Source organism: Pygoscelis adeliae, unplaced genomic scaffold (genome assembly GCF_000699105.1).
Source record: "Pygoscelis adeliae isolate BGI_AS28 unplaced genomic scaffold, ASM69910v1 Scaffold42, whole genome shotgun sequence".
Classification (NCBI taxonomy): domain Eukaryota; kingdom Metazoa; phylum Chordata; class Aves; order Sphenisciformes; family Spheniscidae; genus Pygoscelis; species Pygoscelis adeliae.
In genome coordinates, this window is record NW_008824283.1 from 10,117,797 (window position 1) to 10,131,282 (window position 13,486).

The 13,486-nt window shown below is 41.3% G+C and overlaps 1 protein-coding gene across 1 annotated transcript in view; it reads right to left on the bottom strand.

The window, feature by feature from the left end:
* MTCL1 (microtubule crosslinking factor 1) overlaps positions 1-13,486 on the bottom strand; it is a 101,289-nt gene that overhangs the window by 23,269 nt on the left and 64,534 nt on the right. Inside the window, 4 exon segments of the mRNA XM_009318538.1 lie at positions 1,209-1,376; positions 8,387-8,575; positions 10,210-10,440; positions 13,237-13,329. Coding sequence (XP_009316813.1) covers positions 1,209-1,376; positions 8,387-8,575; positions 10,210-10,440; positions 13,237-13,329 — 681 coding nt within the window.

Sequence of the window (13,486 nt, forward strand, 5' to 3'; positions counted from 1 at the left end):
AGTTTATCGCCCATGCAAAGGCAAAGCATGCAAGCTCTAAATTGGCAGTTCATTGTCAGACTAACTTTCTCTAAGTTTTGTTCTTTGTTACCATCTCGAGTTTAAGGTAAATCTGTCATCGAGGTTTTACTTTGGCAGGAGTGAAAATGGGGATTCATTTTGTTTCCTTTTTCAAGTGATCTGTTTGGAAATGTGTGTGGACTAAGAAGCAGCTGAATTGAGAATTTGAATCCGCTGAGAGAAAACTCTGCTAAAATGAAAGCTTCTTCCTTCATTCTGGGAAAGCAGCTTACAGTACCTGGGCAGGAAAAGCAGTGCTCGCATCTCAGCTCTGTGCATCACAGTGAGTCTCCGATGCTCAGTAAATCCTCCTAAATGTACCACCCTCCTGGCAGTGAATATTTTAATTATATTTTTCTTCTGCAGAGAAGCTGTACAATTGCAAATCTTTTTCTCAGGACCTGAATGTACTAATTCTCCCACCCCTCCCCTCTTCAATGCAGAAAATTACAGCTTTTATGCCATCAGCTTTGGAAATGAATCCCTGTGGGTTTTTTGCTGATTTGTTTTCATATTGCTTCAGAAACAGTACATCTTCTGTGAACAGCCGTACCTAACACTGAAGCACCTGGCACCAGATTTTATATACATACTTCTAACAGTATCCCATGGCGGGTAGCTAGAGCTCTCTCTTCAGTGGGGTACCATCCATCACTAACCAGTAGCTTTGAATAGCTGGTTTAATATTAACGTATTGATGTAACACTTCAGTATTATTAAATCACTCTTTTCTCTCCTATGCATCAAATACCGCAGTTGTTATCTGCCAAGGCACAGTGACGAGCTAACTGTGAGCACGCCAACATCAAGACATTTTCTCTCCTATAAATGCCAATAAATACAGACACCCGCATGCCTCATTACCGCAGCTGATACATTACCAGCCAACTCTTCTGAGAAAATGCAGCAAGAAGAGGTTCACTTCCTTTGTCCTCACCTACACAGTACCTACTACATGAGCACTCGTACTGGGACAACTGGAATCCAAGAGGCAGCTCAAGAGGCAAAGCTTTGCTCAGGCTTCAGGGGGGCTTTCAGGCATCAGGGTAAAATGAATAAATGTAGTACCTTTCCTGGCTGCCATAGATTTCCCGTTTCATTAAGCACCTCAACCATTCTTTACTGGTGTTGGACATGGGGGATGTTACCTGTTCGAGGTGGCACTTCAGTTCAGTCATTTCCACATCCCAGGCTGCCTTGTGCAGGGCATACTGCTGCTGGAGCCCCTGGCGCTCACGCTCCTCGTCCCGCAGCTCCGAGCGGAAGTCATCCAGCAAACCCTTCAGAGCGTTCAGGAGCTTCCGATTTTCACTTGCCTGCCGCAACAAAGCAAAAGAAATGCTGTCATTGGATAGCTTTAGCCTCCAGCTTCATTTTTAGGGGGAAAAATACCTGCACGTCTACTGCGTGGAAGAGAAAGTGCCTGGGATAACTTTTGCATGAGAAAACTAAGAATGGCAATGCCTTCTCTGTCTACAGGCTGCCCAGAGAAGTGGTTGAGTCACCATCCCTGGAGGTATTTAAAAGACATGTAGATGAGGCGCTTAGGGACATGGTTTAGTGGTGGACTTGGCAGTGTTAGGTTTACGGCTGGACTCGATGATCTTAAGCGTCTTTTCCAACCTAAATGGTTCTATGATTCTATGATCTTACTTCTCGTTAGCCCTAGTCCTGAAGCACCCATGAAAGCCAAAGATACTTAAGTATCTGAAAAAGGCACTATGCATCCTTCTGGATTGAAGGATGCATATAAAAAAACCTTCTTTTTTAATACTGTAAACCAAAGCTAGAGTATCATTCCTGAGGTTTGTTGGGTAGCTAGACGTCTTATGTGTAGTCATTGCTCAGCATCAAACCTCAAATATTTGTAAACTACATATAAAGAAAAGGGATTAATTTTTAATGCTTTTGTATTATCAGATAAAATTACTTCAGAAAAAAATGTGAGGTTTTGAGCTGAGTATCTCTGCTAAGGTGTTTCACTAGTCTGTACTTCACATTTCTCCTCAGTCCCAGGCAGTTGCACACAGGTTAGCTTTGCAGCAGCACCCCGCTCAGTACCAAAGGCATGAATGCCAGGTAGGCCACTTTCCCTCTTACAGATGGGATCGAAGAGCAAACCCCCACCCACGTCTTGTTGAGAATGTCACGGCCATACTGAAAATGTTGTCTGTGCTGTTGTGCTAGCCAGGAGCCATGAAAGGAGTCAAATTAAAAGTCTAGCCCAGAGCTGACATCTGATCTTGGCAAGTACTGAAAGATAGCTTGTATACTTATTCAAATCTCTAAAATTTTTTTTTTGTTCGTTTTGGCATTTACTTTCTGCAAATTCTCTGGAGACTTGCAAAACCTGTCATTTTTATGTTAAATATTGAAGAATGTTTTTTAAAGATTCATTCTGGATCAGTAAAACAAAAGGTATCCCACCATTTTTTGGTCATTGAATTAGGAAACAGAAATGTGTAACATGATTTATTTATCCAAAATGTAAATAAAATATTTCCAATGAGCCTCTCAAAGACCAAGGAGTAACCAGAGATTGTATCTGACAAGTTATTTTGACTAGAAAAGACTTTTAAGAAAATTATACTTGATTAGCAGACACAGCATGAGCAGAAAAATGGGAAAGCTTACTCAACAAATTCAGCATTTAATCACCTGGTTCTCATCAATCCGTTAGCTTCCTTGCGAAGGCCTAACTCAAATTAGCTGTCTCAATTCTTGCATGATAGTCTAATTAATTTTATTTTTGATTTATTTTCCCAAGTGGAGGCTTCCTGCAATTCCTCTTACCTGGTGTTTCATGAAGTACCTACATGGGGATTTCTTTGTAGACAAGTCAAGTAAACAGATGTATGCAAAAATCTAAATTATTTTCATGTGCTTTTTTCAGTGACAATACATACAAAATTTTATGCAGACAACTAAGCTGATTTCATACGCTCATCAGATTTTTGGCATCACTGAACCCACCTCACCCACTTTTGTAATCACTAATCAGACATACCACAGTGCCTTTTTTCTTTAAAAAACAAACAAATGCGGTCTACTTTTTCCAAGCCATTTGGTTCATCAGCAAAAATATGCTAGATGCAGGGAAATGACTGCAGGTGCTCATTGACTGACCTGTAATCTGTTTGGGCTAATGAAATGTGATGGCGTACAACATGGGGTTTTATAAGAAATGCACCCACAGAAGCAGAATGAATTCCATTAACATTTAATGCCAATTAGCAGTTTCCTACTATACAGCAGCAGTCTCCATCATGCATATAAGATCACCTGCTTTTCAATATGTAATGCGATTTTATGTTTCCACCATGAATTTTCGTTCTGATACCCAATTAAGGCTAAATTCTCCAAACATCTCAAGCCCCTTGTGTAGTAATCAGAATAAGAGCTCTTTTGAAGATTTGTCCTTAGTGTCACAACAGGAGCTGCTGAGTATTGAATGCATCAAAACCTGGCCTCATCCTCTTTGAAAACCCTGACCCCAAACGTCTGTGAAGTGCTTTCATTCAAGAGCCACGTTCTGTGTTTTCTAGTATGCTGCATAAACCTTTCTCTGACTGAGTAGCCTAAAGGATCCACGAGGGAAATGAGGCAGAAGAAAAATAAAACCAAATAACACTAAAGCAAGCTACATCCCTCATTCCTGTGCATATATTTGATAGCTTTAGAGTCCTGTAAAATTAGGTTTGCAAAGAATGAAGTGATGGACTAGTACAGAGAGGAGCCAAAAGAGCCTCACTGCAGGTTTGTAGCCTACTGGGATGAGGGCATGTCTTATTTCTAGAGGCATTACATCAATGTCGCTGCTACGAGACAAGTACCCCAGGTGCCCCCTGGGCTTGCTGGGATTTTAATTAATTTGCCAATATAAATCCAATTTTGGTTATCTTCTCCTAATTCCTGCAGAGAAGTCTCTTTTGCATGACTTTCATATTTACAGTCTGAAGTTGGAGAGGTCTGTGAGATTATTTTTTCTGTTTTGCCAAACTGGAGTGTTTTTGGAGAACAGACGAAGTCCTTTTGAGACAATGTGCTCTGAAATACAACATTTACATCTAGACATGCTTTAGATTTCTGTTGGTAAAACTGCCAAACAGCTTCTGCATAAGAATAAGTTCCATAGATAAATAACAAGGATTGTTATGGTCTTCCCTGTCCTCCCGGGGATGTTGTACGGGCAGAAGAAACGGGGCATGGCTGTGATTCCCTGGACAGCCTCTCATGCAAGCAGCTGGCTCTTTAGTACCTTACCAGTTACTGAAATTTAGAGCATGGAGGAATCTGACTGATTCACAACTGATCTAAGACAAGAGAATTACAAAAGCAGTTTAAAGTCTTGTTGTCTCCACAGCTCAGGATTTATAGCTGAAGGAAACAACAGCTGACAATAAGTAAAAACTTAACGTAGTAAACCTCAATTAAATTCCAGGACTTTGGAGTCTTCACTAAGTTGAGTCAATTCCAGAGATGGGAGCCTCCAGCTCTAGAAAAGTTTGGGACCAGAGCAGTTGTTTGAAGCTTGGTTCTGCTTTTAATTACAATTCTTTTTTCTCTGAGAATTTCACTTAAGAATTTAGCCACAGTCTGGTGTTACAAGCAGTTTAGTAGAGCAGTCAATTAAAAACACAGGGTCAGCAGCCTAAACAGTGAACGAGAACTGTGAGTTTTCTCTGTCTAATGACAGATCTAGGCAAAAGTGAAGCCAGATCTTGGTGCAAAACATTTTAGTATATCTAGGTCTTAATTACTATTCCTTTGGGCTTTTCTTTTAGCTAAGCTTTGTAAACAAATACTGTATAAGCAAAAAAAGATCTAACTGGCTATTTTTTTGACACCCCCGCCAGCAACAACACAAGTGTATTGTATTTAAGTGCTTTTTCGATTGGAACACAGATGTGTAAACTCTTTTCTTCTTACTCCCCTGATCTTCCAGAGTCCAACAGGCATCTCACCCTTTCTAGTCAACTGAACCAAAGCTCTTCCTTTTTCCACAGGCTATCCTCCCTGATCTCTCACTACACACATAGAAACGCTGACTTACAGCAAGCCCTCCTCTACTGTGCCACCAGCCCGACTTCCCTGCTTATCTCCTGCCCGTGACCAGACCTTCCGCTTGGCTCTTGAGCCTTGCCAGTTCCTCGCCCGACCCTTTCCGCAGTGTGCCCCAGCTACCAGCCAAGGGACAATGCCATTAAGAGAAAGATGAATTTGCCCTTCTCAGAGTCCCCATCTACTCTGCCTCTCATCAGCTAACCTTTTTTCTCCCCTTTCCCCTCTGCTATGCCTTCATCCCTCCACACACTGGCCACATAAACATCCCAGACAAGTGAGACACATACTTTACACCGAGTTGAGTACCTCAAATCATAATATAAATTTAGAGGCTGCTTGTTGAAATTAAGGCCTCAGGGTTTATCATTTTTCTCAAAACAATTCCACTTTCCAGGCAGGGTGAGAAAGCCAACAGCAAGAGTGCAGGCTGAAAATACAAGCTATTAAATATTAACATTAAATGTTAAAAATAAATATGGGTTACTTCAAGTTACTGTAAGCTCTTTCTTTTTTCTGACCTAGTTATCTTAGCCACTCCTAGACTATCGCAAAATTTCCTTCCTAATGTGAAACAAATGCTGATGCATTTAATCTCGGAGCTTGCCAGGCAGAACCAGCAACTTAGGGGTCTCCCGGGTAGGTGCAAACCTTGGAGACTTCCAGCCTCACCACTCACCCCAAATTCCCCATGTAAACAGTGCTTTTTTCCAGCTGTGGGTTTAAGAAACCTGCAGAAGACCCCCAAAACCCTGGGTGTTTTTCAGCGCAGCCTGACTAGTCAGTGGTATACTGGTGGGGGAGCACTGCTGAGATCCACCCCTTCAGGAAGGATGTGCTCTGGGTCTGCTGATGCTCTCAGAGCTTTTAAAGCTGGGACAACACACACAAAGTGTTTTCTTGCTCTATTTTTGTTTAGTTAATGTGTTTTGGGATCATATATGAATTAAGTGGAGCTGATATTTATGGGTGAGTCTGTAATGTGTGTAGAGCAAGGACCAGGGTCTGTGAGGTTGGTGAGCACAGCGAAGGTCCTGCATGCAGGAGGTTTGCAGGGCCAAGCCATCCGCCACAGTGAGATGGACAATTCAGGCCCAACTGATACTAAGGTGTGTGAGGGCAGAGCAAGGCTCTGGCAGAGCCTCGAGGGCACAGGAGGTGTGCAGGCAGCTACTCCTCTGTCACGGTCCTCCAGAAGACACTTCTGATGCCCTGAATCTATGACAGCATCAGAATTAACCTACACTAGGGCTTCCTATTTCTGTGCCAGAGAATAATCGTAATCCTTTCTTGCCATTGACAAATACAAGCCCCAGAGCACTGGAAGCCCTTTCACATGCCTGTCAATAAACACAGTGCTTGTTAGAAGATTCACTAGCGTGAGTGGACAAAACAAGTAATAGTGCTTAAAATGAGAAATATTTAGCAAACTCACTCACTCTTGCAGTGTTGAAATAACACTTTTTTCCTGTTTGGAAGGCAAGAAACCTATTTCACCTTCACAAGTCCATTTGGATATCATGCACTATTCACTATCAAGAGGGGTACTGAGATGTGATCTGTTCCTATGGATCATTTCTTTAAGCAAGATTAGCTGGAATGGCTTCATTAGAACATGCAATGTATATAAAAATGAATTATAAGCAATCCTACTTCCCATTTCTGCCACCTTAATTGAGATTAATGCCTATGTGATGATTATTTCAAAGAGGACATAATTTATTTCAATGTTCCTTGTCATTTTAAGAGGTCTGTATGGAAAGTTAGTACATGACGGAGTTTGTACTGAGATAGTATGTTGGTTTATATTTATTTTACTCATTCTAGATTAAATCAGTCTACAGATGAAATGCAGTTAAATGACGTGCTCAGGAGCATCTCTTCCATGGCCTTCTTCAGCCTCTACCAGAGAAGAGCTTGCTGAGAGGATGACAGTGATGGATCTGGGTGACTGGCAAGGTAGAACCTTTCCAAATGCCAAACTGATCAAATGAATACTACTTTGGTAGCACACTTCACAGAAGATAATAGCTAGAGAATGGAGTTGTCAGCTAGCTCTATGAAAAAGGAAACCAAAAGAGTGTATAAACTTAAAGCAGAACATGAAGTAGAATAAAGACCACAGATCTCTACTATTTTTATTCAAACAGAAATGCTAACTGAAGTTACATTTTGAACTAGAGAGGTAGGTTGCAAGACAGCCTGTGCATCTCCCAGCACCAGCCTAACCTTATTATAGGATAGAAACTTACTGTTGCCTGCTGCGTATCTATTAGACCATATAGATAATAAGCAAACAGGTCGTACATAGTCGTAAGAGTCTGGGGAGTTCAAGGCGAAGAACTGAAATGCAAAGACACACACAGTCCTGTAGCAAGCCCAGCAAAGTAATGCAGCCAGAGAGAGTGCATATTTGTCTGAGAGCTCTCGCTGTGGAGTGGGCTCCCAAGTCAAGGGCCCAGATAGAGATGGGGCATAAGGCATAAAGCTTCAAGAGCTTTTTCACTGAATTTGTATTTTACACAGAATTCTTGCTCCATTCTACTTATGACTGCAAGTAATTCCCTGTAACAGGATGCTCTCATCTGAAAGTTTCCCATTTTAAAAATACAAGAAGATGCTTCTGAAGAACTGTTGGAAGCCTTAAGTCTGTCCCCTTTGAATGTTTGCTGTTATTATTGTTAGGACTGCTGGTATATTAAATGCACAAAGCAAAAAGTTAGGGTATATGGCAGTGCTCTGACACACACAGACAGGGCGCAGGAGATGTCAGAAAAAAGTCAGCATGATTTGCTTTTAGGCATTTAGAAACAAGCCCAGTGACAGGAAGGAACTTTTGCATTGTTTTCCCATCATCTCTAAGGGAAACATTAAATACATGTGCTAGTTTCTTAAATTATTTAAAGGAAATAAAATCACCTCTTCTTGCTAAAAGCTTGACAGTAGAATACAATAGATGTGCTCAGGCAAGAGGAGCATATAAATTCTGCAAACCATCACATACTGATAGATGTTTCTGGGCAAACAGCCACAAGAGGAAATAGGATTTTTCACTGATAGCATTTGCCAACAAGAGAACAGTAATCACGTGGCTCCTGATTAAATATAAATATAATGGATGAAATCCACTGTAATTGCTGTGTAGCTAGAAGTATTTTTACAAGTATGATTCTAGGTGATTTAACACAGCAGCAGAAGAAAATGAACTCCCTTGGAAAATCCACAGTTTCCATTCCCAGAGCATGATATACAAATGGTATAGTACCTGCTTCTGCTGCTGCAGTAATTCTGCAGTCTGCAGCTGTGGTCCATGATCACTGCTCTCCGTGGTGGGACGCTGGGAGAAATCTGTCAGTGCAAACACAACATCCTCTTCCTCCTCCTCTCGCTCTGCATCGTCCGCCTTCTGCTCACACTGAATGCCAAAGTCTGGGAGGGCCTCAGTGTGCTCGATCTAAAATGCAAGAGCATGGGATGGGATACATCAACACTCTTTTGTCATTTACCTCGGGGGGACAGAAATCTGTTGAAGGGCTAAGGGAAGGGACTATCTTCCCCTGCATCTCTGTGGTGGCTATTCTATTCTGTAGGCTACAGGAGATGATCTTTGGGTGATACATGACATGTTGCATATGTGAACACAACACTATGCAGGCCTGCAAAACAGGAGATCTATGCAGCTGAGAAGATGGGTGTAATGTAGCATGATGGATATAATCCATCACACGTTAATGAAAAACTATACAAGACACTGGTGTTTTGTCTGATGAAGATATGGAGGCCATGAAGTATCCAAATCTAGCACTTTATTCTCTCTAATGCATTAGCAAAACACATGATTCCAATAATGACTGGAGGTGGATTGATTATAAATTAACCAGTCAAAAAATCCAAACAGTGAAAAAATGAAAGCTATTTTGATATTAGAAGATGAGCTAGTTTACATAGAAGCAAATTATTACTGCTGAAGTAAAGTAGAAGCAAATTATTTCTAAATAGCTACTAATCTCTTGTTTCTGACTCATATCACCACAGCAGATGAAGGTAAAGATGTTCATCCACCCTTTATCTAAGAATACAGAACACTGGAGTATTCCACTTAAGCATACTCTTACCAGACCTGAAAGGTTACTTGTACTGCCAGATGCAGTGAACACTGAAAAACACTAGGCACGTAAGTATCAGAAATACTGAGAAAAATTACTTAGTTGCCTTAGCAAATGGTTTCAGAATTGCATGAACCTGCAAAATCAATCTATTATTCTCAAGAATTTTGTATAAAATGTCAGAACGGGCAAACACTTTTTTTAACTTATTTTTCCTTTAGGTAAGATTTCCAAAGCAAATGGTAATTCTGGTTGTGCAAGTCGGCATGGTTTAGCAGCACCTTTCTTCACAGTGCATGTTGGCTGGCAATCACACCCCTGCTGAGATGTGTCAGCTTGGGGATTCCAGGTTGTTATGTACTTCTGAAATTCCTGATCTTAATTTAGTCGCTACTTGGAAAATCACCATGATGACTACTGGCGTACTGCTGCTGACGGTGATAGACGTGTGTATGGAGAAGAGGAACAAACAAGAATGATTCACTGTAAGTTCCCACAAGAAGCTGTATAATTCTCCTGCCAACATGAAAACAGAGCTTCCCTCCATCTATATTTCTGAAGGCTTTGTAAGGAACACACTGTGCACACAATGAGAAAAATGACAGCACTCAACCCATCTAAACAGATTTGACTCCATCAGCTTGCTAATTTTTTTTTTCTTTCCAAAAATTGTTCAGGAGTCATATCTTTGAGACCTAATTCAATTTTCATTTACTATGAGAGAGTTTTTCAGGACCAGATGTTTGTACTAGTTAAGGTTTTAGATTTAAAGATGAGTGATCTGTAACACATCATGCAGAATATACTTTACCAAAAGCCAACTTCAGAAAAGGCTTCATGTTTAATTTGAATCCCCTTTAAAACTCCGTGTAATTATAAGGTTGCTGATGCCACATTGTATGTAAAGTCTACACTTAAAGAAGGGACATCCCAGTACCCCAGTGCTTGCAACTTCATTGGGTTAATAAGGTGGGTCAGTTACCTCTAATACGTCGTCCCCTTCCTCCTCCATTCGCTTGCCTTGCCGCCAATGTTTCAGCAGCCACTTCAGTTTGACATACAGCAGAAAGGTGTCCTGCCTGAAATGCCTGAGTTCTTGCTGTAGCAGACTTTTCTCCTGGCTCCAGGTCTTCTCTTCCAGTTTGTTTTGCAAAGCCAAGCTCTGCACTTCCAAGTCTTTCCTTCGCAGGGTCTGTATATGCTCCTCCTCCAGCTTTAATGGAATGACAGACACCATGTCAATGGGGTGGTGTCCTGGGGCAGTTTCCAGGACTTGTACTTTGTTGGGTGAGACAAACTGAAATCTCTGATTTTCATCAGTAGTGAGTAGCTATTGAGTTTGGCTCAATAAGTTCCTCAGCAGTTATGACTGTTGAGGAAATTAGAGGACAGCAGCTGATAAGCTTTGCTTAGGTAACCAAGTAACCTGCTGTGGAAATTGACGTTTGCTTTAAAGATGCACGAGACCTCTGCTGCTGCTTAAACATTTTATACCACTCATATTTTCCTCCTTTTCTTGATTGCATCCCCACAGCATGTTCCCAGCACAGCCACCACCCCACACGGCTGCACATATCACACCTGCTAAATGCATTTACAGCCATTCCTACAAGGTGGGACCACAGCTGCCCTTCAGACAACCTGGAATATTATCCTTGCCTCTTCCCTCCCCAGCCACAGACTAATCCTTTCCTCTGAGGCTACGTCTCCCTCTGCTTCTGGAAGGGCAACGCTTCTGAAGGAACCACATCCAGTATTTCAGATACAACTACTGGTCCCTGACTTCTCACAGTTCATACCTGGAGGCATCTGAACGACTCATAGTAAACAGTTTCCCATTCTGATATGACTAGATCAAGGACACACGCAGGAACTGAAGAGACAGGAATAGGTTGCAACTTGGCATTCAACGTGTCTCAGTTTTAGTACTAGAAGCACCAAGAAAAGCTCATTCTTTGGAGCACGCGTATAATTACATCTGTTTCAACACAAGGCCACCTGAAACATTATTCGTTAAACGTGACTTCTCCCTCAATATGTCAAAATCGAACCATGGCATGACCTGTGCCCAGTAGCACTTGTACAAGTTAGTTGTACAACATCTCATATTCTGCATGGATGAGATAGTGTTTCCAATTCAACCAGGCTGTGGTTCACATTGATCAAGAAAAGGCAGATGGAAAATGAATACAGAGCCACTGCTTACAGATGCCAGTTTCTACTATTTTCCATTCTGCGGAACAACAGCCTCTCCCTTTGCTGACCAGCTCCATAGATGAAATCTATGAAAGCCACAGTACACTAATGACCACAACGATTTAAACCATAAGAACATACCCTGCAACAAAGAACATTCACACAGGAATGAAGAATACTTCAGAGATTCTTCTTCAGGAGCACGGCCCCCCTAGCAATTAATACTGCTAAGAAATATATGCTTGATTTTCACGGCAACATTCAGATGCTGCTGACACAGGCTACTGGTCCACACTAGATGGTTTACTAAGGACTTTCCTACCCTTTAAATGATGTGCTCTGGCATAATGCAAATTTTCAGCATCTACACTACTATGCCTTAAAAAGTTCCCGATTAAATTAAAATTATTTATAGTAGTTGCCAGCTTACATGGGTTTAAAATGCAGCTTAAAAGTAGTCTGGAACAAAATTAGCTATAATGGCCCAAAAAACATCCACGCAACTCCTAATAACACTCATGGAGATTGTACACTGCTAGCACACATCAATTTGATGTCATTAAACACTGCTAAAAATGAAATAGTGCAAAAGGGGCTTATTTTAAATTTAATTTTTACAGGAAGAAACAAATAGATTTTGTGTCGATGCAGGTTCTTCCACCAAATGAAGTTATGGTTAAATACAGCAAAGATCTGAGTCATTTCCACCAGAAATCCTGGAAGATGATAAAAAAGGAACAATATCAACAGGATGGGCATAATCTGGAAAAAAATGAAGAATCCAGAAGATGCTTTTATTCTTCTATTTCTACTGGCTGTCAACATGAATAGCTAGCTTTGATTTTGCTGCATTTTCCATTGTTTTTACAAGCTGTTATGATCTAAGTCCCTGTGGTCACAAATTCTTGCAGAAGACCCTGCTTTTTCAATGGATAGCTATTGCAAAAGAAAAGAACTTTAAGAGGCAGGCATAGCTTCCAAAAAGCTTTCATGGCCAAGGCAACTAGGAAGGAAATCAATTTACTGGTTGCCTTCAAAAGCCTTCATGAGAAAGCTCCTATGGAGATCAACTGGAAATTAAAGCTACTTATGAAAAGACTGAGAGATACCACTTGGGCCTAACGAGATTAGCTGGCACAAGGAAAAATGCTTTACACTATGCAACAATTATGCTGAATTTAGTCTATGAAGTAAATTTAAAAAGAAAATTTCAGTTAAGAGCCAAACAGCCTGCAAAAATTAGCAACAATTTTTTTTCGCTCTAGGAACTAGATATGACAAAACGATTGACTAATCTGTTCCAGCCTTCAAAAGAGCAAGGGGACCCCATGTAACAAAATATGATTTATTCACCAGTTATGAATAAGAGGGTTGGAAGCATGGGGTACTGAGAAATACAAAAAAGTCCTGATTTGTGTCTCAGTTATGAGCGTGTAACAAGTCCTCCGACTTCAGAGGAGTGTTGGTTTTTCTTTGGGCTAGGAGGGGTCAGAATAAGGCATGGAGCCAAACTGTGCTCCCAGAGATCAAACACACCTTTCCCCAGCTCACAGAGAGCTGAAGGGGCTGATATAATTCCCCAGGCAGTACTTCATGTCTCTACCTTGACTTCCCCCACAGGGGAGCACAAAACTTCTCTCCACCAAGCAGAAAAGCCAGATACAGAGTGGCAAACTTCCAGATTCTTCATTTACTCAGATGAGGTCAAACAGGCACAGCCATCAGGACACAAGTTCCCATGGTCCTGACAAACAAGGTCCAGGCCACACATCATGGTCACGCATCTCTCCCAGCAGGCGGGTTTCGTATTTACCTGGATGATCCTTTCTGTAAACTTTTCTTGCTCCTCTCGGTGAAGTCTCGTCTCCTGCTCAAGCTGAGCCTGAAGCTCCTGTATCGATACATTCTGTACAGGTAAAACATGGGAATCCCTGAGACGATCAGCAGGACAAAGGGATAGGTTTAGCAGAAAATATGTCTCCATGGTGTAAAAAAAAAAAGGAAAAAAGAAAAGAACTGCAGGACAGACATCTGCACAACTCATGGTTATCAATAGTTAAAAC